General features: G+C 53.2%; 1 protein-coding gene across 4 annotated transcripts in view; it reads left to right on the top strand.

Moving 5' to 3' along the window:
• arsk (arylsulfatase family, member K) overlaps window positions 1-21,999 on the top strand; it is an 84,933-nt gene that overhangs the window by 38,662 nt on the left and 24,272 nt on the right. For all 4 annotated transcript variants that reach the window (XM_038805247.1, XM_038805248.1, XM_038805250.1 and 1 more), the window contains exon 5: window positions 5,350-5,521. In XM_038805247.1, the coding sequence (XP_038661175.1) occupies window positions 5,350-5,521 (172 nt within the window). The remainder of the gene's footprint in view (window positions 1-5,349; window positions 5,522-21,999) is intronic.

The following is a 21,999-nucleotide window of genomic DNA, read 5'->3' as shown; positions in this document are numbered from 1 at the left end:
CGTCCTTCCCCACCTCTGCACGGCAGCACTCCTGGGGTTAGATTTCCAGTGCAACCTCCAGAGCTTAACGTTCAAATTCGGCGGCCCAATGCCCCCCCTTACTGTCTGCAGCCTCGCGTTCCTCAAGGCCGATCCCCCGTCCTTCTTTGCAAACCTCACCCCTGATTGCAAACCCGTCGCCACTAGGAGCAGACGGTACAGTGCCCAGGACCGGACCTTCATCAGGTCCGAAGTCCAACGGCTTCTGAAGGAGGGGGTCATCGAGGCCAGCAACAGCCCCTGCCGAGCACAAGTGCTGGTAAAGACCGGGAGAAAAATAGGATGGCCATAGACTACAGTTAGACCATCAACAGGTTTACGCAGCTGGACGCGTGCCCTCTCCCGCGTATCTCTGACCTGGTCAACAGGATCGCGCAGTATAAGGTCTTCTCCACAGTGTACCTCAAGTGCGCCTACCATCAGCTCCCCATCCGCGTGAGTGACCGAAAGTACACTGCGTTCGAAGCGGATGGGCGATTCTACCACTTTTTAAGGGTTCCCTTCGGTGTCACAAATGGGCTCTCGGTCTTCCAACGGGAGATGGACTGAATGGTCGACCAATACGGTTTACGGGCAACCTTCCCGTATCTCGATAACGTCACCATCTGCGGCCACGATCAGCAGGACCACGACACCAACCTCCGAAAATTCCTCCGAACCGCAAAACTCCTTAATCTGACCTATAACAAGGACAAATGCGTGTTTAGCACCGACCGTCTAGCCATCCTCGGCTACGTAGTGCGTAACGGAATGATCGACCCCGACCCTGAACGCATGCGCCACCTGATGGAGCTTCTCCTCCCCCTCGCCCTCAAGCGCTGTTTGGGCTTCTTTTCATATTACGCCCAATGGGTCCCCAATTACGCCGACAAAGCTCGTCCCCTCATCCAATCAGCCACTTTTCCCCTGTCGATGGAGGCCCGCCAGGCCTTTAGCCACATCAAAGGAGACATTGCAAAGGCCACGATGCGCGCTATCGACGAGTCCCTCCACTTCCAAGTCAAGAGCGACGCGTCCGATGTAGCTCTGGCAGCCACCCTCAATCAAGCGGGGCAGACCAGTGGCCTTTTTCTCCCGTACCCTCCACGCTTCCGAAATCCGCCATTCCTCGGTCGAGAAGGAAGTTCAGGCCATAGTCGAAGCTGTGCGACATTGGAGGCACTATCTGGCCGGCAGGAGGTTCACCCTCCTCACAGACCAATGGTCAGTGGCCTTCATGTTCGACAACGCACAGAGGGGCAAGATAAAGAACGACAAATCTTGCGGTGGAGGATAGAACTGTCCACCTACAACTACATCTTGTATCGTCCTGGGAAGCTAAATGAGCCTCCCGCGCCCTGTCCCGCAGCACCTGTGCCAACGCACAAGTGGACCGCCTCCGAACCCTCCACGAGGACTTCTGCCACCCGGGGGTCACCCGCTTTTTCCATTTTATAAAGACCCGCAACCTCCCCTACTCCATCGAGAAGGTCAGGACAGTGATCAGGGAATGCCACATCTGCGCGGAGCAAGCCGCACTTCTACCGCCCCGAACAAGCGCATCTTATAAAGGCTTCCCGCCCATTGAACGTCTCAGCATGGACCTCAAAGGTCCTCTCCCCTCCGACAACCGCAACACGTACTTCCTCAACGTGATTGACGAGTACTCCCGCTTCCCCTTCGCCATCCCCTGCCCTGACATGACCACAACCACCATCATTAAAGCCCTACACACCATTTTCTCCCTGTTTGATTCGCCGCTTACATTCACAGCGATAGGGGGCCCTCCTGTATGAGTGACGAGCTGCGTCAATTCCTGCTCAGCAGGGGCATTGCCTCCAGCAGGACGACCAGTTACAACCCCCGGGGTAACGGAGAGGTCGAGAGGGAGAACGGTACGGTCTGGAAGACCGTCCTACTGGCCCTACGGTCCAGAAATCTCCCAGTCTCCCACTGGCAAGAGGTCCTCCCAGACGCCCTCCAGTCTATCCGGTCACCTCTCTGTACCTCCACTAACCAAACACCTCACGAACGCCTTCTTGTTTTTCCCAGGAAGTCTTCCTCAGGGACCCCACTCCCGACCTGGCTGGCTACCCCCGGGCCCATCCAGCTCCGGAAGCACATGCGGGCGCACAAGTCGGACCCGTTGGTCGAAAGAGTCCAGCTACTCCACGCGAACCCGCAATACGTGTATGTGGAGTATCCCGACGGCCGACAGGACACGGTTTCCCTTTGGGACCTGGCACCCGCCGGATCCCGGCCACCCCCCCCCCCCCCCCCCCCCCCCCCTCCGGCGCCAGCACCCCCCAACCCCAACTGTCCCCAGCAAGCGCCCCATCCCCGGCCCCACCGACACCTACACCTGCCCAGCGGACAGGACGACCCTCCCCCGGCCTGGCCCCCGCTAGCTCCGACTCGGGGTGCAGACGCAAGAACAGAATCATCGCTCCCGGAGTCACGGACGACCACCGCTCCAACGTCGCCGGCACAGCTACGCAGGTCGAACAGGACATCCAAGGCACCCGATCAGCTGATTGAATCCATGTGACCTGCTGACGGACTCTTGTTTTTTTGTCTGTTCTCCATTTCCGCCCCCCCCCCCCCAGTTTTTTTTCCACACTGTACATAGTTTTGTTTGTATTTTGTACATAATTGCGGGCCAGTGGGCATCCGTCAATGCAATGGTATGACCTAACATCTCTAGTCATACTACCAGTCTCTCAGGTACTCACGGGAGACGCACCCCCCCCCCCCACCATGTCACACTTAGGCCGCAATTCTCCAGCATCATTGTGCTCGCGCTCGAGCGAATCAAAGCCAGTAAATAGCAGGACAGGCCGAAAACGAGAACTGCGCTGGGCGCCAAACCTTTTGCGATGCAACTGGCCTGCTCCCGTAGTTGAAATCTGGATCCTGCCTTGGCACGACGAGAAACTAATTATCACCACGTAAGCACTATTTCCATACAATTAACGGAGCCACCCGACATCCAACGGCCACCCATGATTCAGTGGCCTCCCCATCAAGTGGTCAAGCTAGCGCCCATTACGACTCCTTTTGAACATTGCTGCCTCACTGCACCGAGGGCCCGGGTTCGATCCTGGCTCTGGGTCACTGTCCTTGTGGAGTTTGCACATTCTCCCCATGTTTCGTGGGTCTCACCCCGACAACCCAAAAGATGTGCAGGGTAGGTGGATTGGTTGTGCTAAATTGCCCCTTAATTGAAAAAAAAAGAATCTGGTCAATCAGAATTTTAAAAAATTAATGCATAAAAATTGTGACAATTGTGGGCGAGATTCTGCGGGAATCGGTGGGGCGGGGAACTCTGCGCCGAGGAGTGGCGTGAACCACTCCGCCGTCGGGCCACCCGAAAGGTGCAGAATCCTCCGCACCATCAGGGGCTAGGCCGGCGCCAGGGTGGTTTGCGCCGCGCCGGCTGGCGGGGAAGGGGTTTGGCGCCATGCCAACTGGCGCTGAAGGGCCTCTGCCAGCCGCCGCGCGTTGGAGCATGCGCGGGATGCCGGCGTGTGATGGCGTCATCCCAGCGCATGCGCAGGGGGGATGGTTCATCTCCGCGGCGGCCATGGCGGAGGACCACAGCGGCCGGCGCGGAAGAATAGAGTGCCCCCACGACACAGGCCCATCTGCGGATTGGTGGGCCAGTCCACCATGGGGGCACCTCCCGGGGCCAGATCCCCCCGCGCGCGCCCCCCCCCCCCCCCCCCCCCCCCCCCCCGAGCACCCCAGAGGATGCCCACGCAGCCAGGTCCCGCCGAAAGATACGTACTCTAATTTACGCCAGCGGGACTGGCCGGAAACGGCCCATTACGGGCCGGAGAATCACCGGGGGGACCATTGCCAGTGGCAGCCGTCCAGCACAGCGTGATGATTCCCGCTCCTGCCAAATCCCCAGCACCGGAGAATTCGGCACCCGGCGGGGGCGGGATTCACGCCGCCGCACGCCGATTCTCCGACTCCGGCGGGGGTTCGGAGAATCCCGCCCCATAAACAGGCCATTATTTTTCGAGGGAATGCTTTGTATGTATCTTTTTACTTCCAAAGGAATTAATCCTATTTAAATTGTTGAGATAACTTGGTTGCCAAGACATTAAGGTTTGAACTTACAGTGAATATTATTATTGAATTTGCTTCTCAGTTTGTCTTTTTATGTGTAATGATAAACAACTGGGTTTTACTGTCATTATTTTAAATATATTTTAATTAAAATGTTGTCATTTTATACCCATGATATACACATAATACAAAATATCTAAACAACAACAATAAACCAAAAGAACAAAAATAATAAACCAGTAAACCAGACCTCCACCCCTCTAACAGCTAACAATGTCCAATTCCTTAAAATACAATATAAATGGTTGCAATCTCTGGTAGAACCCTTCAATTGACCCCTTTGTGGTGTATTTGACCTTCTCGAGGTGCAAAAACTCCATGGAGCTATCCAGCCACACCAAAGCACCAGGTGACTTTGCCAGCCTCCAGCGCATAAGGTTTCTTCTCCGAGCAATCAGCGAGCAAAGGCGAGGACATCTACCCCTGTCTGCAGCTCCGGCAGGTCCAACACTCTAAATATAGCCACTAAAGGACAGGTCTCTAGCTCAATTTTCAGAATCGCAATATGGTACTAAAAAAAGAAACCCAAAAACCTATAATCTTGGGACAGGACCAGAACATGATTAGCAGACCCCCTCAAATAGCGCTCGCACCTATTCTCAACCCCTGCAAAGAAACAACTCATTCTGGCCTTAGTAAGGTGTGCCCTAAAAGCTACCTTGAGCTGGATCAATCTCAGCATCCGCACATGATGACGTAGAGTTCACTCTGCAGAGGGCCTCACTCCACACCACCTCCTCCAACATAAGCCCCAGCTCCTCCTTCCATTTGGCCTTCACCAAGACTAGATTTACCCCAAAATCCGTCCATATAGGCCAGACGTACTACCCTTTTCCCACCCTTCACATGATAACATCTTCTTCAGAAAGGTTGACGACGACACCACTGGGAATGTCGGGAATATCCGTCGAACAAAATGACCTAAAAATACCTAAACTCATCCGAGCCCAACTTTCTTTTTCAACTCCTCCAGGCTGGCAAACCGCCCCTCCAAGAATAAATCAGTCACTGTGTCCAGCCCTTTCCCCTTTCACTCCCCCAAATGTGGCATCTAACTTTGCCGGCTCGAACAAGTGGTTCCTACCAATGGGGGCCAACCTTAATTTACTGTCATTCTTAATAGAGTAATTTAACTACAGCAGGGGTTTTTAATATCACCCACTTCCGAGTCTAGAATTTAATCTTTTTTAATTGCAGGTGAAATATCAATCAGTCAGAGTTCCAAAATGGCTTCCTTTCTCTGAAATGCACCCTGTAGACTTTTATTCCTCTTACACCAAGAACTGTACTGGCAATTTCACAAATCAAGAAATCCTAGACATCAGAGCATTTTACTATGCAATGTGTGCCGAGACTGACTTGATGCTTGGTAAGTGATTGACTACTTCTGAATGGTTGCGAATAACAGTATGAAGTTTAGCAGTAGATGGTAGTGAATCAAGACTGTGTTAATTACCTTGCTTATCCTGCCGGTTCATACCATAATTAATTAAATGTGAATGTCACACCTAAATGAGTTAGATCTAAACTTCACTTGTTGATGTTGCCATACTACAAGCTTAGTATTAATTTCTTTCAGGACTAAACAGGGCAGATGCAGGATGTTCCCAATGGTGGGTATGCTCAGAACCAGGGGTCACAATCTGAGGATTTAGGACAGAGATGAGGAGACACTTCTTCACCCAAAGAGTAGTGAGCCTCTGGAATTCATTACCACAGTTGATGCTAAAACATTGAATATATTCAAGAGGCGTCGAGACATAGCACTTGGGGGAAATGGGATCAAACGCTATGGGAAGAAAGTAGGATTAGGCTATTGAGTTGGATGATCAGCCACAATCGTGATAAATGGCGGAGCTAGGCTCGAAGGGCCAAAAGGCCTCCTCCTGCTCCTATCTTCTATGTTTCCTTCACCTCTCAACTACACCCACTCACTACCCCATCCCCCAACACCACCCTATTCCCCACCACACCTGTACACCCAATTCCTCATTCGCTCACTAGTCCCATTCTTGGGAGTGAACAATTTTAATTGAATCTATTTAAAATCTGTCATTTTGAAACCTCGGAAGGTGTTATTGAAATAACCTTGGCCTGTCGCTGCAGTACATCTTGTAATTGGTATATACTGCTGCTACTGTATGACAGTGATGGAGGGAGTGAATGTTTAAGATGGTGAATGTGGTGTTTGGTAAAGCAAGTTGCTTTTTTCCAGATGGTGTTGAGCTTCAAGGGTGTTGTTGGAGCTGCCCTCTTCCAAGCAAATAGAAAGTATTTCATTACACTTTTTGTAATGATGAAAACACTGGCAATGTTAAAATTGGCCTTAGACTTTGCAAGTTTGTAAGAATAATTGAACCGTTAACCATCATTAATGATGAATAATGAGGGACCAAGGTGTCATGATTGTGATCTCCGTATAAGTGAACAGTAACTATAGCATTTGAGATTAAACTCAACATGCCACGTTACAGAATGGACATGAAATAAAAATTAAATATTTCAAGCTGGCTTTATGCCTCTGTACGCACACTACCCGTTACCTTAGCAATTATTAAGGTACTTGTATAAACCTTGAACATTGCACAATTTCAGTACTCATCACGACCATTGAAATTATGATGGTCGACTTCCGGTGTGGACCATGGAGTAAGTGGTCATACACAAGGCAGCTCCTGCCCAAAGTTACAGAAAAGAGCTCTTTTTCAATTAATTCGGGGTGGAATTTTGATGAAACGATGTAGGTGAATGCTGGAGGTGTACTTTTCCCCCAGGAATGGTATGTCTCTTGGTTACCAGACCCGGCAGAAACAGTGAAAGATTTGGCTGGAGCTGCAGCAAAGACAAAAGCATCTTCCAGCATGCAGGCAGGGGAAGGGCAAGCTTAACAGCTTCAAGCTGACTTGAGGGTCTTTATTAAAGTTGAATTCTAGCGGCAGAGGGAACAACTGTGAAAAGATCTCGCCAAGGCCATTGAAGAAGCGGTGACGAGCCTTCCGGTGGCGGCCATGGAGGAGTAGGTCGCGCATTCGACAGCTCCTGTCTGGAATGGACTCTTGGATCTTTTTCAGGAGTTGTCACGAACTTTTTGGGGCAGATTGGTGAAGCGAACACTGCCAAAAGGATTCCCTCTCTGTTGTATGGATAGCTGGACCAGGAGTGGCATGGAGAAGGATTTTAAGTCCCAAAGACAGAAGCGTGCAGAGCGGGCACTGAGGCACGGCATGGCGGCCAGTATAGACCAGGGTCAAAAAGGTCCGAGAGTCCATTCCAGACAGGAGCTGCCGAATGCGCGACCTACTCCTCCATGGCCGCCACCGGAAGTCTTGTGAGATTTCATCGCTTCTCAGACAAGGAACTTGTCATGCGGTGGGCAAAAAAAGAACGGAGCAGCAGGTGGGAGAACAGTGTGATGCATATCTACCAGGACCTGGGTGCGGAGCTGGCCAAGAGGCGTGCTGGATTCAATCGGGTGAAGGCAACCCTCTTCAGCAAGGGCGTGAAATTTGGGATGCTACACCCAGCGAGGCTATGGGTCACGTACAAGGAACGGCATCACTATTTTGAGACGCCGGACGAGGCGTGGTCATTTGTCAAACAAGACTCAAATTAAAGGACAGCTAAGCTTTGGTGGAATGCGGCGGTGGGGCTGGGTAACATGGTACCGTTTCTAATATAAGATTGTATACAATGTTGGGTGTGTGCAAGGGCTGTGGTGGTTGCTGGAGGGTGCAGTGTTTTCGGCAAAGTTGAGATACGGAGAGGGGAGGGGGCCCTGTACTTAGTGCGAATTTTCAGGACATTGGAGCCTTGGTTCAACAAGTGTCTCCTCACGGGGCAATGTTAGTGTCTTCTGTTTATTTTTTGTTTCGTATTACTTTTTACTCACTGGGGCTGGAGAGGTACTTTAATTGGTTTATTCATGTGGGGAGAGGGGTCCGGACAATGAGGCGACAGTCTGATCGACGCCAGGGGCGGGAGCTGCCAGGGTCAGCATGGGTCAGCTGACTCGCGGGAGCATAGTGGTGGTGAGCAAGTGCCCAGCTGGTGCTTGGCGGGGGTTTTTGGGTCATGGGTCTATTGGTGGGGGGGGGGGGGGGGGGTGGATGTTGCTTTGCTGACAGAGGAGGTATCAATTTTGGGGTACCAATTGAGGGTCGGGGGCGGCGGCTTCCTGTGGGGGTGCTTGAGGAAGCGAAGGGCACGGGCTCGAGGTTGGCCAAGAAAGGGCTAGTCGGCAGTGGGGGGGGGGTTAGCCCCCCCCCCCCCCCCCCCCCCCCCCCCCCCCCGTCCCCCCCCCCCCCGTCCAAGCTGATCAACTGGAATGTGAGGGGTTTGAATGGAACAGTCAAAAGAGCGCGCGTGTTCGCGCATCTAAAGGGGTTAAAGGCAGACGTAGCAATGCTTCAGGAGACACATTTAAAGCTCGCAGATCACACGAGATTGAGAAAGGGATGGGTTGGCCAGGTGTTCCATTCAGGGCTGGATTTGAAGACCAGGGGGTTAGCAATTCTGATCCGTAAGTGTGTGGTATTTGAGGCTGGAAGAATTTTGGCAGATAAGGAGGGCAGGTATATAATGGTGATGGAAATGGGGAGGGGGTCCAGATGGTGTTTGTGAACGTCTATGCTCCGAATTGGGATGATATGGAATTTATGAGACGCATGCTAGGCGTCCCGGACTTAGAGTTACACAACCTGATCATAGGGGGAGACTTTGGACCTGCGGCTTAGTGAGGAGAGAGGGCAGCGCCCACTCTGGAGACTGGATGTGGGGCTGCTGGCGGTCTAAGAGGTTTGCGGGCGGATTAGCAGGAACATCCAGGATTATCTGAAAACAAATGATACGGGTGAGCTAGCAGCGGCAACAGTCTGGGAGGCTCTGAAGGCAGTTGTCAGAGGGGATCTCATTTCAATTCGGTCCCATAGGGAAAAGAGAGAAAGAGCGGAGAGGGGGAGACTGGTGTAGAATATACGAGTGGACAGGAGATACGCGGAGGACCCCGAGGCGGGGCTACTGAGGGAGCGGCGGAGTCTGCAGGCGGAGTTTGAACTGCTGACCACAGGAAAAGTGGTAGCACAGCTGAGGAAGGCAAGGGGGGCAGTCTATGAGTGCGGGGAGAAAGCGAGTAGAATGATGCCACACCAACTGTGAAAGAGGGAGGCGGCCAGGGATATCGGTGGAGTAAAGAATAAGGGGGGTAACATTGTCTTGGATCCAGGGGGGGTGAACGGAGTCTTTAAGGAATTCTATAGTATTCTATACGAGTCGGAGCCCCCGATGGGAGTGGAAGGGATGAGGCAATTTTTGGACCAGTTGAGGTTTCCAAAGGTGGAAGAGGACCTGGTGGAGGGGCTGGGGGCCCTGATTGAATTGGAGGAGATTGTCAAGGCTATCGAGGGCATGCAATCGGGTAAAGCCCTGTGGCCGGATGGTTACCAGGTAGAATTCTATAAGAAATTTTCAGAAATATTGAGCCCACTCCTGATGAGGACCTTCAATGAGGCTATAAAGGAAGGAACCCTCCCCCCAACAGTGTCACAGGGGTACTTCGAGCTTCACCGGGGAACGAGGCAGGGGCGTCCCCTCTCCCCTTTGCTATTTGCCCTAGCTATAGAACCACTAGCTATAGCGCTGAGAGCCTTGAGGAACTGGCGGGGACTGGTTCGGTGGGGGGGGTAGAACATCGGGTCTCACTATACGCGGATGATTTGCTCCTGTACATTTCGGACCCTGTGGAGGGGATGCGGGAGGTTCTGCGGATCCTGAGGGATTTTGGTAGTTTTTCAGGGTACAAACTGAACATGGGAAAGAACGAGTTGTTTGTGATCCAGGCCAAGGGGCGGGAGGCAAGACTGAAAGAGCTGCCGCTCAGGATGGTAGAGAAAAGTTTTCATTACCTGGGTATACAGGTGGCCAGGAAATGGGATGCCCTGCACAGGCTCAACCTGACCCGGTTGGTGGAGCAAATGGAAGAGGACTTTAAAAGGTGGGACATGCTCCCGCTGTCACTGGCAGGGAGGGTGGAGACCGTGAAAATGACTGTCCTTCCCAGATTTTTGTTTGTCTTTCAGTGCCTCCCCATCTTCATCCCTAAGGCCGTTTTTAAGCGGGTGAGTAGGATAGATTACGGGCTTTGTGTGGCCGAATAATACCCCGCGGGTAAGGAGATTGCTGTTGGAGCGCAGGCGGGGGGGGGGGGGGGGGGGGGGGGGGGTTTGGCGCTGACGAACTTTCACAACTACTACTGAGCGGCCAATATAGCTATGATTAGGAAGTGGCCGATTGGGGGGTAGGCGTGGGCGCAGCTGGAGGCGGCGTCGTGTAAAGGTACTGGTCTGGGAGCTTTTTTTAAAAATAATTTTTATTCAAATTTTTGCATAATATCAACAACAAAAAGACAGAATTTTTTTTTTTACAAAGAACAGTCCCCTCCACCCCGCGCATACACAGCGGAAGAGATAAACTAACACCCATCATTCCCCCAAAACATCTGCCCGTCCCTTCAATAGACAGGACAGAAACCCCCCCCCCCCGCGTATACACAGAAGAGGAAGTGAATTAATACCCGACATTAGCACAGAACAACTATGCCCGTCCCTTTAGTACAAAACATCAAAACACCCCCCACCTCCGCCCCCGGGTTGCTGCTGCTGCTGGCCTGTTTCTATCGTTCTGCCAGGAAGTCCACGAATGGCTCCCACCTCCTGTAAAACACCTGCACTGATCCCCTTAGAGCAAATTTCACCTTCTCTAGTTTGGGAAACCCTGCCATGTCGTTGACCCAGGCCTCCACGCTTGGGGGCCTCGCGTCCTTCCACTGAAGAAGAATCCTCCGCCGGGCTACCAGGGACACAAAGGCCAGAACACCGGCCTCTTTCGCCTCCTGCATTCCCGGCTCCTCCGCAACCCCAAATACTGCGAGCCCCCAGCTCGGATTGACCCTGGATCCTACCACCCTCAACAACGTCCCTGCCACGCCCTTCCAAAATTCTCCCAATGCTGGACATGCCCAGAACATATGGGCATGATTTGCTGGGCTCCCAGAGCACCTAATACACCTGTCCTCACTCCCAAAGAACCGGCTCATCCTTGTCCCGGTCATGTGAGCCCTGTGCAGCACCTTAAACTGTATGAGGCCAAGCCTCGCACAAGAAGAGGCGCAGTTCACCCTCCCCAGGGCGTCCACCTACGTCCCCTCCTCAATCTCCTCACCCAGCTCCTGTTCCCATTTACCCTTCAACTCCTCAACCGAGGCCTCGTCCATCTCCTGCATCACTTGGTACGCCGCCGAAATCCTCCCCTCCCCAACCCACATCCCCGAGAGCACCCTGTCCTGGACCCCACGCGGCGGCAGCAGAGGGAACCCCGCCACCTGCCACCTGACAAACGCCCTAACTTGCATGTACCGAAAGGCGTTCCCCGGAGGGAGCCCAAACCTCCTCTCCAGCCCACCCGTCTATAAACAGGTCCCCCAACCTCCTGATAACTGCCCTGTGCCAACTCAGGAACCCGCCATCAATTCTCCCCGGAACAAACCGGTGGTTCCCCCGTATCGGGGATCTCATCGAGGCCCCCGCCTCCCCCCTGTGCCGCCTCCATTGCCCCCAAATTTTGAGGGTAGCCACCACCACCGGGCTCGTGATATACCTCGTTGGAGGGAACGGCAGCGGCGCCGTCACCAGCGCCCCCAGGCTCGTGCCCACACAGGACCCCATCTCCATTCTCTTCCATGCTGCCCCCTCCCCCTCCATCACCGACTTACGCACCATCGCTGCATTGGCAGCCCAATAGTACCCACAGAGGTTGGGCAGCGCCAGCCCCCCCCCTATCCCTGCCCCGCTCCAAGAACACCCTCCTCACCCTCGAGGTCCCATGTGCCCACACAAACCCCATAATGCTCCTGTTAACCCGTCTGAAAAAGGCCTTCGGGATAAGGATGGGGAGGCACTGAAACAGGAACAGAAACCTCGGAAGCACCGTCATCTTGACTGACTACACCCTACCCGCCAGAGACAGCGGCAACATGTCCCACCTCTTTAACTCCTCCTCCATTTTCTCCACCAGCCTTGTAAGGTTAAGCTTATGCAGGACCCCCCAGCTCCTGGCCACCTGCACCCCCAAGTACTTAAAGCTCCTCTCCGCCCTTTTCAATGGGAGCCTATCAATCCCCCCCTCCTGGTCCCCCGGGTGTACTACAAACAGCTCGCTCTTCCCAAAGTTGAGCTTGTACCCCGAAAAGTCCCCAAATTCCCGGAGAATCCTCATCACCTCCGGCATTCCCCCCACCGGGTCCGCCACATACAACAATAGGTCATCCGCATAGAGCGATACTCGGTGCTCCTCCCCATCCCGGACCAGCCCCCTCCAGTTCCTCGACTCCCTCAGCGCCATAGCCAGGGGTTCAATTGCCAGCGCAAAAAGTAGGGGGGGACAAGGGACACCTCTGCCTCGTCCCTCGGTGTAACCGAAAATACTCCGACCTCCTCCTATTCGTGCCACGCTCGCCATCGGGGCCTCATATAACAGCCTCACCCAACTGACAAACCCCTCCCCAAACCCGAACCTTTCCAGCACCTCCCACAAGTACCCCCACTCAACCCTATCAAAGGCCTTCTCCGCGTCCAGTGCCACAACTATCTCCGCCTCCCCTTCTACTGCCGGCATCATTATAACATTCAAGAGCCTCTGTATGTTAGTGTTCAGCTGCCTCCCCCTCACAAACCCCGTTTGATCCTTGTGGATAACCTGCGGCACACAGTCCTCTATCCTCGTGGCTAAGATATTTGCCAACAGCTTGGCGTCCACATTCAAGAGTGAGATCGGCCTGTACGACCCACACTGCTGGGGATCCTTGTCCCGCTTAAGAATCAGGGAGATCAGCGCCTGAGACATCGCCGGGGGCAAGGCCCCCCCCTCCCTTGCCTCGTTAAAGGTCCTAACCAACAGGGGGCCCAACAGGTCTGCATACATCTTATAAAATTCAACCGGGAACCCATCCGGCCCCGGCGCCTTCCCCGACTGCATGTTCCCTATCCCTTTAACCAGCTCCTCCAACTCAACTGGTACCCCCAGCCCCTCCACCTGTCCCTCCTCCACCCTCGGGAATCTCAGCCGATCCAAAAAGCGCCTCATCCCCCCCTCCTCCACCGGGGGTTCGGACCGATACAGTTTTTTGTAGAAGTCCCTGAAGACCACATTGATGTCTACCCCCCTTCGCACCACATTTCCTCCCCGATCCTTAACTCCACCAATCTCCCTAGCCGCATCCCGCTTACGGAGCTGGTGTGCCAGCATCCTGCTCGCCTTCTCCCCATATTCATACACTGCACCCTGTGCCTTCCTCCACTGAGCTGCCGCCTTTCTGGTGGTCAACAAGTCAAACTCAGCCTGAAGGCTGCGCCGCTCCCGCAACAATCCCTCCTCCGGGGCCTCCGCATATCTCCTGTCCACCCTCACCATCTCCCCCACCAATCTCTCCCTCTCTTTCCGCTCCCTTCTCTCCCGGTACACTCGAATGGAGATCAACTACCCCCGAACCACCGCCTTCAGCGCCTCCAAGACCGTCCCCACTCGGACCTCCCCATTGTCGTTGGCCTCCAGATACCTCTCGATACATCCTCGGACCCGCCCGCCCACCTCCTCGTCCGCCAGCAGCCCCACCTCCAAGCGCCAAAGCGGGCGCTGGTCCCTCTCCTCCCCCAGCTCGAGGTCCATCCAGTGCGGGGCGTGGTCAGAAATGGCTATCGCCGAACATTCAGCATCTTCCACCCTCGCAATCAGCGCTCTACTCAGAATGAAAAAATCAATCCGGGAGTAAGCCTTATGCACATGGGAGAAATATGAAAATTCCCTGGCCCTCGGCCTCGCAAACCTCCATGGGTCCACCCCTCCCATCTGGTCCATAAATCCCCTCAACACCTTAGCCGCCTCAGGCCTCCTACCCGTCCTGGAACTGGATCGATCCAGTGGTGGATCCAGCACCGTGTTGAAATCCCCCCCCCCCCCCCATTATCAGACCTCCCACCTCCATATCTCGAATCCGGGCCAACATGCGCCGCATGAAACCTGCATCGTCCCAATTCGGGGCGTATACATTGACCAGCACCACCCGCTCCCCTTGCAGCTTGCCACTCACCATCACATACCTCCCGCCACTGTCTGCCACCACATTCGACGCCTCGAACGAAACCCTCTTCCCCACCAGGATCGTCACCCCCCCCCCGATTTTTTGCATCCAGCCCCGAATGAAACACCTGGCCTACCCATCCCTTCCTCAATCGAACCTGATCCGCCACCTTCAGGTGCGTCTCCTGAAGCATGGCCACATCCGCCTTTAGCCCCTTCAGGTGCGCGAACACGCGGGCCCGTTTAACCGGCCCATTCAGTCCCCTCACATTCCAGGTGATCAGCCGGATCAGGGGACCACCTACCCCCCTTCCCCGTCGACTAGCCATCACCCTTCCATAATCCACCACGTGCCGCGCCCCCCCCGCTCAGCACGTTCCCCACAGCGACAAACCCCCATCCCGACCCCCTCTACCTGCTCCAGCTCTTTCGCCACTTCAGCAGCAACCTGGTAACCCCCCCCCCCCTTTTTCCCCCCCCAAACCTTCCCACCCCCACCCCAAGCTAGGGCCCCCCCTAGCTGTGTAACCCCTTCTATTGTATTTCCGTAAGCCAGCCGACTCCTGCTGACCCCGGCTGCTCCCGCCACCCCAAAGACCCTCCCCATTGCAACACAACCACCCCATCAGTGACGGACCCGCCCACTACTCCTCTAGCGCGGGAAAAAAAGCCCGCGCTTCCCTCCCAAACCCCCCCCCCCCGACCCAAAATGTGGGAAAAGGCAGGCACATGACCTAACGGGACCGCGAACCCCACCCAACCTCCCAACCGGTGAAGGAAAATTAAAATCCAACAAAACAAACGCCCAAATAAACAGATAACAGTCCCAAAAAGCAAAAAAAAAGCAGAACGGCAAAAAACCAACATCATCCAACAGAACCAATAAAACAAAAGGATACCAAGGCGGACAAAACCTCCGGGCTGTGTACAACGTTCCCCAGTCCTCAGTTCAAGTCCAGCTTCTCTGCATGGACAAAAGACCAGGCCTCCTCCGGGAAGTCGAAATATAGATGGCGGTCTTTATAAGTGACCCACAGGCGTGACGGTTGTAGGAGGCCAAACTTGACCCCTTTCTTGTGGAGCACTGCCTTCGCCCGGTTGAAACCAGCCCTTTTCTTCGCCACCTCCGCACTCCAGTCCTGGTAGATCCTGATCACTGTATTCTCCCACTTGCTACTCCTCTCCTTCTTCGCCCAACGCAGCACACACTCGCAGTCGACGAAGCGGTGAAAACGGACCTGCACGGCTCGAGGCGGCTCATTTGGCCTGGGTTTCCTCAGCAGCACCCGATGGGCATCCTCCAGCTCTAAGGGTCTCTGGAACACCCATTAGCGTGTTCAGCATCATAGCCACATAGGCCCCCAAATCCGAACCTACCAGCCCCTCTGGGAGGCCCAGAATCCGTTGGTTCTTCCGACGGGCCCGGTTCTCCATCTCCTCCATCCTCGCTGACCACTTCTTATGGAGCGCCTCGTGTGACTCCACCTCCTAGGCCTTTTGTCGAAGCTCTCGGATCTCCGCACCCTGAGCCGTCTGGGTCGCCATGAGCTTGTCCAGGGAGGCCTTAAACGGCTCCAGAATCTCTGCCTTCAGCTCCTTAAAGGAGCGCTGAAGCAGCTCCTGCTACTCCCGCGCCCACTGCTGCCACGCTGCTGATTCCCCGCCCGCCGCCATCTTGCCTTCCCTGCCTCGCACCTTTTTCTGCTCCAAAGCTGATTTTCTGACCGCTCCACTCCTAGTCCAGGCCATCCACCGGTGGAGAATCTGAGAAGGAGTGTTCCCACACGGGGAAAAGTCCAAACAGCACCACTACGGCCCCTTAAAAGAGCCCAAAAGTCCGGAAATAGCGGGAGCCACCGTACGTGTGGCTTAGCTCCGCATCACCGCAACCGGAAGTCCGTCCCCGTTTCTTCAATGGCCTTGGTGAGATCTTTTCATAGTTCTTCCCTCTGCTGCTAGAATTCAGCTTTCATAAAGACCCTCAAGTCAGCTTGAGGCCTCTAAGCTGGTCCTTCCCCCGCCTGCATGCTTGCAGAGGCTTTTGTCTGCTGCTGCTTCAGCCAAATCTTGCACTGTTTCTGAGGGTCTGATAACCAAGAAACATACCATTCCTGGGGGAAAGTACTCCTCCAACATTCACCTATGTCTTTTCATCGAAATTCCAACCCATGTTGCTTAGAAAAGAGCTATTTTCTGTAACCTTGGGCAGGAGCTGCCTCTGTGTGACCACTCACTCCATGGGGCACACCGGAAGTCTAGTCTGGGAGCTTTGATAACGGCTCCTTTGCCATTCTCGCTGACCCGTTACTCCACAAGTTCGGTGGTGGTGGCGACACTGCGGATCTGGGGACAGTGGAGGAGGTACAAGAAGGTGGAGGGAACGTCAGTCTGGACTCCGATATGCAACAGCCAGAGGTTTGTCCCGGGTAGGATGGATGGTGGGTTCCAGAGCTGACAGAGGGCAGGCATCAGAAGGATGGGAGATCTGTTCATAGACAGAAGCTTTCCCAGTTTGAAGGCGCTAGAGGACAAGTTTAATCTGCCGCCAGGAAACGCCTTTAAATATCTGCAAGTATGAGCCTCCTGAAAAAACAGGTAGTGGCCTTTCTCACACTGCCGCCACTGAGGATAAAGGAAAGGGCGGCCTCCGGCACCTGGGTGGGGGAGGGGAGGGTGTCAGATATCTACCAGGAACTACAGGAGGCGGAGGAAACCCCGGTGGAGGAGCTCAAGGGCAAGTTGGAGGAGGAGCTGGGTGGGGAGTTGGAAGCGGGTCTGTGGGCAGAGGTCCTGGGCAAGGTTAATTCCTCCTTATCATGTGCCAGGCTCTGTTAAATTCAATTTAAGGTGGTCCACCTGGCACATATGGCGGCAGCGAGAATGAGCAAGTTTTTTGGGGTAGAAGACAGTTGTATGAGGTGCAAGGGCAGCCCTGCAAACCATGTCCACATGTTTTGGGCATGCCCGGAGCTTAGAGAGTTCTGGCAAGGGTTCGCGAGGGCAATGTCCAAGGTACTCAACACACGGGCGGGGGGGGTGCTTCATTGGGATGGTGTGGGAAGACTGGGTCGCGTGGGGTAATGCCTATTTAATTGTTATTGTATATTCTCTTTTTGCACTATGTTAATGTTCACTCTAGTTTGTTTTGTTATTATGGTTACTACTGTTTTATTATGAAAAATTCTGCAAAACCTTAATAAAAATACTTTTAAAAAAAAGAAATTATGATGGTCTCGCCCTCTATTCTGTGGGAGGCATTGAAGGCAGCCATTAGAGGGTAGATCATATCGTATAAGGCACACGTGGATGGGGGGGCCAGTAAGCATTAGGAAAGATACAGACAGGAAAGACACCGGGGCAGAAGGTGTTCCCGGTGGAATTCTACAAGACATTTGTGGATCAGCTGGTTCCATTATTGATGATTCTCTGGCACAGGGTTCTATCCCTGAAAGCTTGGGCAGGCATCCATTTCTCTTCTCTAAAATAGGATAAAGATCCACTGAATGCGGGTCGTGTCGCCCGATTTCATTGCTCAATGTAGACGCAAAGCTTTGTCTAAGATCCTGCCAATGTAACCCCATCTCCCGGAAGTGATTGGGGAGAACCAGATGGAATTTGTACAGGGCCGAAAGTTATAATAATCTTTATTAGTGTCGCAGGTAGACTTCTATTAACATTGTGATGCAGTTACTGTGAAATCCCCTAGTCGCCACACTCCAGCGCCTGTTTGGGTGCACTGAGCGAGAATTCAGGAGTGTCCAATTCACCCAACAAGCACGTCTTGCGGGACTTGTGGGAGGAAACCGGAGCATCCAGAGGAAGCCCACGCAGACACGGAGAGAATGTGCATACTCCACACGACAGTGACCCAACTGGGAATCGAACCCGGGCCCCTGGCGCTTTGAAGCAACAGTGCTAGCCACTGTTCTACCATGCCGCCCATCACCCAATGTGAGGCAACTGCTTAATGTGGTTCTCACCCCAGCAGCTGGGCCGGAACCTGAGATAATCGTGGCGTTGGATGAAGAAAAAACATTCAATAGGGTTGAGTGGAGGCACCTTTTTGCAGTTTTGGAGAAGTTTGGGATGGGCCCTGGGTTTCTGTCATGGGTGCGTTTGGCGTGCCAGTCTCCTTCTGCCAGCAATCGTACCAACACCGAGTTTGGGATCTTTTCGGCACTTGAGCCACTTGCTTTTGCCCTGAGGGCCTCAATCAAATGGAGAGGGATAGTTAGGATTGGGGTGGAGCCCAGGGTGTTCCTGTATGCGGTTGACCCTCTGCTATACGTGAGGGACCCGGGGCCAATTATGGGGACATAATAAGTATATTGAAGAACTTTGGCTCCTTCTCTGGATAAATCTAGGGAAGATGGAATATTTTTTGGTCAACACTTCAGGGAGGAGATCTGGTCTCGGGATTCTACCCCTCCACCTGGCCAGGATTAGCTTTCAGTATTTGGGGGTCCAGGTGGCTCGGGATTGGGAATGGCTCCGTAAATTGAATGATACCAGTCAAGCAAGAAGCATGCAAGGGTAGGTCAGCTTTACATTGTCCTTGGCAGGCCCGAAAAGACTTCTGTCTTTTCATACTCCAGAGAAACATTGCATGTAAGAATGTAAGCATCTTCTACTCTTTTTTTCTTCATATCTGGATGACGAGCACCATGATCCAACACCAATCCTTTCACCAGGTTTGTGTCACTCTCGGTTTTGTGCTTCATCTCCATAATCTCAACCATGAAGAGATCTATGGGTTCATTTGAATTCTTCACTGCCAGCACAGCATCGACTACAGCCTCTGTTAAGACATCTGCCAATTCTCTGTGCACCTTTGTGCGCAATGATGTTCTCGTAACATTCAGAAGAGTCTCTCTGTCCATCTCTTTGGATTCAATCCATCAAGATGAGCACCTTGCCAAGATTCCTGTTCTTATTTCATTGTCTTCTGATATTTCTACCCAAGTTACTTTTTCAGGCAGTTGAGCGACTTATATCAAGTCTCATATTGGCGGGGAAAACCCCGAGGATTCAGAGGGGTGCCCTGCAGAGGGACAGACAATCGGGGGTACTGAATTTGATATTTTATTACTGGGCTGCCAACACGAAGAAGGGGCTACCTGGGTGCAGATGGAGTCTGGATCGTGTAGTGGTCCATCTTGGGCTCCCTGGTGACGCCGTCTCTGCCATTTGCTCTATCAAAGTACTCATCTAACCTGGTGGTTGTCTCCACTTAAAAATAAAGAGACAACTATGTCAGCATTTCAAGTTGGGGTCAGTGTCAAGGCGGGCCCTCATTTGTATGAACCATTTGTTCGATCCGGCAAAGCTGGATGCCACATTTGGGAGGTGGAAGAAGAAGGGGCTGGAGAGGGTGATTTATTTCTGGAGAGGTGATTTGCCAGCCTGGAAGAATTGAAAGAAATTCTGGCGCTTGGGCTCAAACTCGTTTAGGTACCTCAAGGTACAAAATTTTATTTGGACAGATATTTCTGACATTCCCGGTGGTGCCGCCATCATCCTTTCTGGAGAAGGCCCTGTCCTGTTCGGGGTCGAAAGAGGGTATGTCCGGCATATATGGATGGAGTTTGGGTGAGAACCTGGTCTCGGTGGAAGGGGTGAAGGCCAAATGGGAGGAGGAACTGCAGCCTATCGTGTGCGAGGCTGAGCTTGATCCAGCTCAAGGTAGTGTTTAGGGCATACCTTATTAAAGCCAGAATGAATTGTTTCTTTGGAGAGGTGCGAGTGCCATTCGAGGGGGCTCGCTAATCACACACACGTGTTCTGGTCCTGTTCCAAGCTTGTGGGTTTCTGAGTCTGTCTTTTCTGCAGCATATCAAGGATTCTGAACATTGAACTGGAGCCCTGTCCTTTGGCAGCCATGTTTGGGATTTCTGACTTGCTGGAGCTGTGGACTGGTGCTGGGGCAGATAGAACATAGAACAGTACAGCACAGAACAGGCCCTTCGGCCCTCAATGTTGTGCCGAGCCATGATCACCCTACTCAAACCCACGTATCCACCCTATACCCGTAACCCAACAACCCCCCCCCCCCTTAACCTTACGTTTATTAGGACACTACGGGCAATTTAGCATGGCCAATCCACCTAACCCGCACATCTTTGGACTGTGGGAGGAAACCGGAGCACCCGGAGGAAACCCACGCACACAGGGGGAGGACGTGCAGACTCCACACAGACAGTGACCCAGCCGGGAATCGAACCTGGGACCCTGGAGCTGTGAAGCATTTATGCTAACCACCATGCTACCCTGCTGCCCCAAGATGTCCTGGCCTTTGCCTCGCTGGGTGCTTGGAGGTGACACCTGTTGGGCTGGAGGTGGTGACGCCATTTGGTGCTTCGCGTGCTTAGGTAACTTAGTAGCGTTTTTGCACCTTGAGAAGGTTAAATACACCGTGAGGGGGTCAGTTGAAGAGGTCTACTGGAGATGGCAACCATTTATACTGTATTTCAAGGAATGGGTCACAGTTCACTGTTGGGGGGGGGGGGGGGGGGGGAGGGATGGATCAGGAGCAATGGGGTGTCTTGTTCACTAGTTTATTTTTTTTACTGTTTGTATTTTTTGCACTCTTTTTGTATTTTCTGGTATAAAATGATAAAAGCTTCAAAAATATGTTTTTAAAACATGCCTCACAGTATAGATTTGTTTTCTTTTATAAATTTAAAGTGGCCAATTGTGGTAGTCACTACTGTTTGTATAATGTGTATATGAGGTGTAATACGGTAAGGCCCCTGTACTACAGGTACAGGGGTAGATCCCTGCCTGCTGGCTCTGCCCAGTAGGCGGAGTATAAATGTGTGTGCTCACCGAGCTGCAGCCATTTCGGCAGCAGCTGCAGGAGGCAACACATCTCTGCTTAATAAAGCCTCGATCTCCCTCCTCTCGTCTCATCGTAATTGATAGTGCATCAATTTATTAAGCAGAGATTTTACAACAATGGAACTACGCATCAAGCCAGATCGCCTGCAGCTGCACCCTCAAGCAGACATTGCCACGTCGGCCTTCGACCGTTGGCTAGCTTGCTTTGAAGCTTACATCGAATCAGCTTCAGAACAGCACTCAGAAGCACAGAAACTCCAGACCCTGTACTCAAGGGTGAGCTCCGATATGTTTCCCCTGATCCGGGATACGCCCAACTACACTGAGGCCATGGCGCTTCTGAAAGGGAACTACATCCGGCCGATCAACCAACTCTATGCCAGACACCTTCTGTCCACGCGGCAACAACTCCCTGGTGATTTATTAGACGATTTCTGGAGTGCCCTGCACATCCTAGCAAGGAACTGCAATTGCCAGGCAGTTTCGGCCGTGGAACACACACAACTCTTAATTAGGGACGCTTTCGTTACGGGCATGCAGTCGGTGTACTTCCGTCAGCGCCTATTAGAAGGGGGTACGCTTGACCTCGCGGCGACCAGGCAACTCGCGAATTCACTAATGGTCGCCTCCCACAATGTACAGTTGTATGCCCCCGACCGCACGGCATACAACCCCGACTGCACGGCGCCCTCATGGACATCGTGGACCCCACCAGCGGCCGCCCCCAGCCAACCCCAAGCCTGTGCCGTGCGACAGCCAGCCAACCCCAGGGGGGCCCAAGTGCTATTTCTGCAGGCAGACAAAGCACCCCCGACAACGCTGCCCGGTGTGGAGCACAACCTGCATGGCCTGCGAAAAGAAGGGACGTTTCGCTGCCTTGTG

The sequence above is a fragment of the Scyliorhinus canicula genome, chromosome 8 (genome assembly GCF_902713615.1).
Source record: "Scyliorhinus canicula chromosome 8, sScyCan1.1, whole genome shotgun sequence".
NCBI lineage: Eukaryota > Metazoa > Chordata > Chondrichthyes > Carcharhiniformes > Scyliorhinidae > Scyliorhinus > Scyliorhinus canicula.
This window is presented reverse-complemented; position numbering and strand designations above follow the sequence as displayed.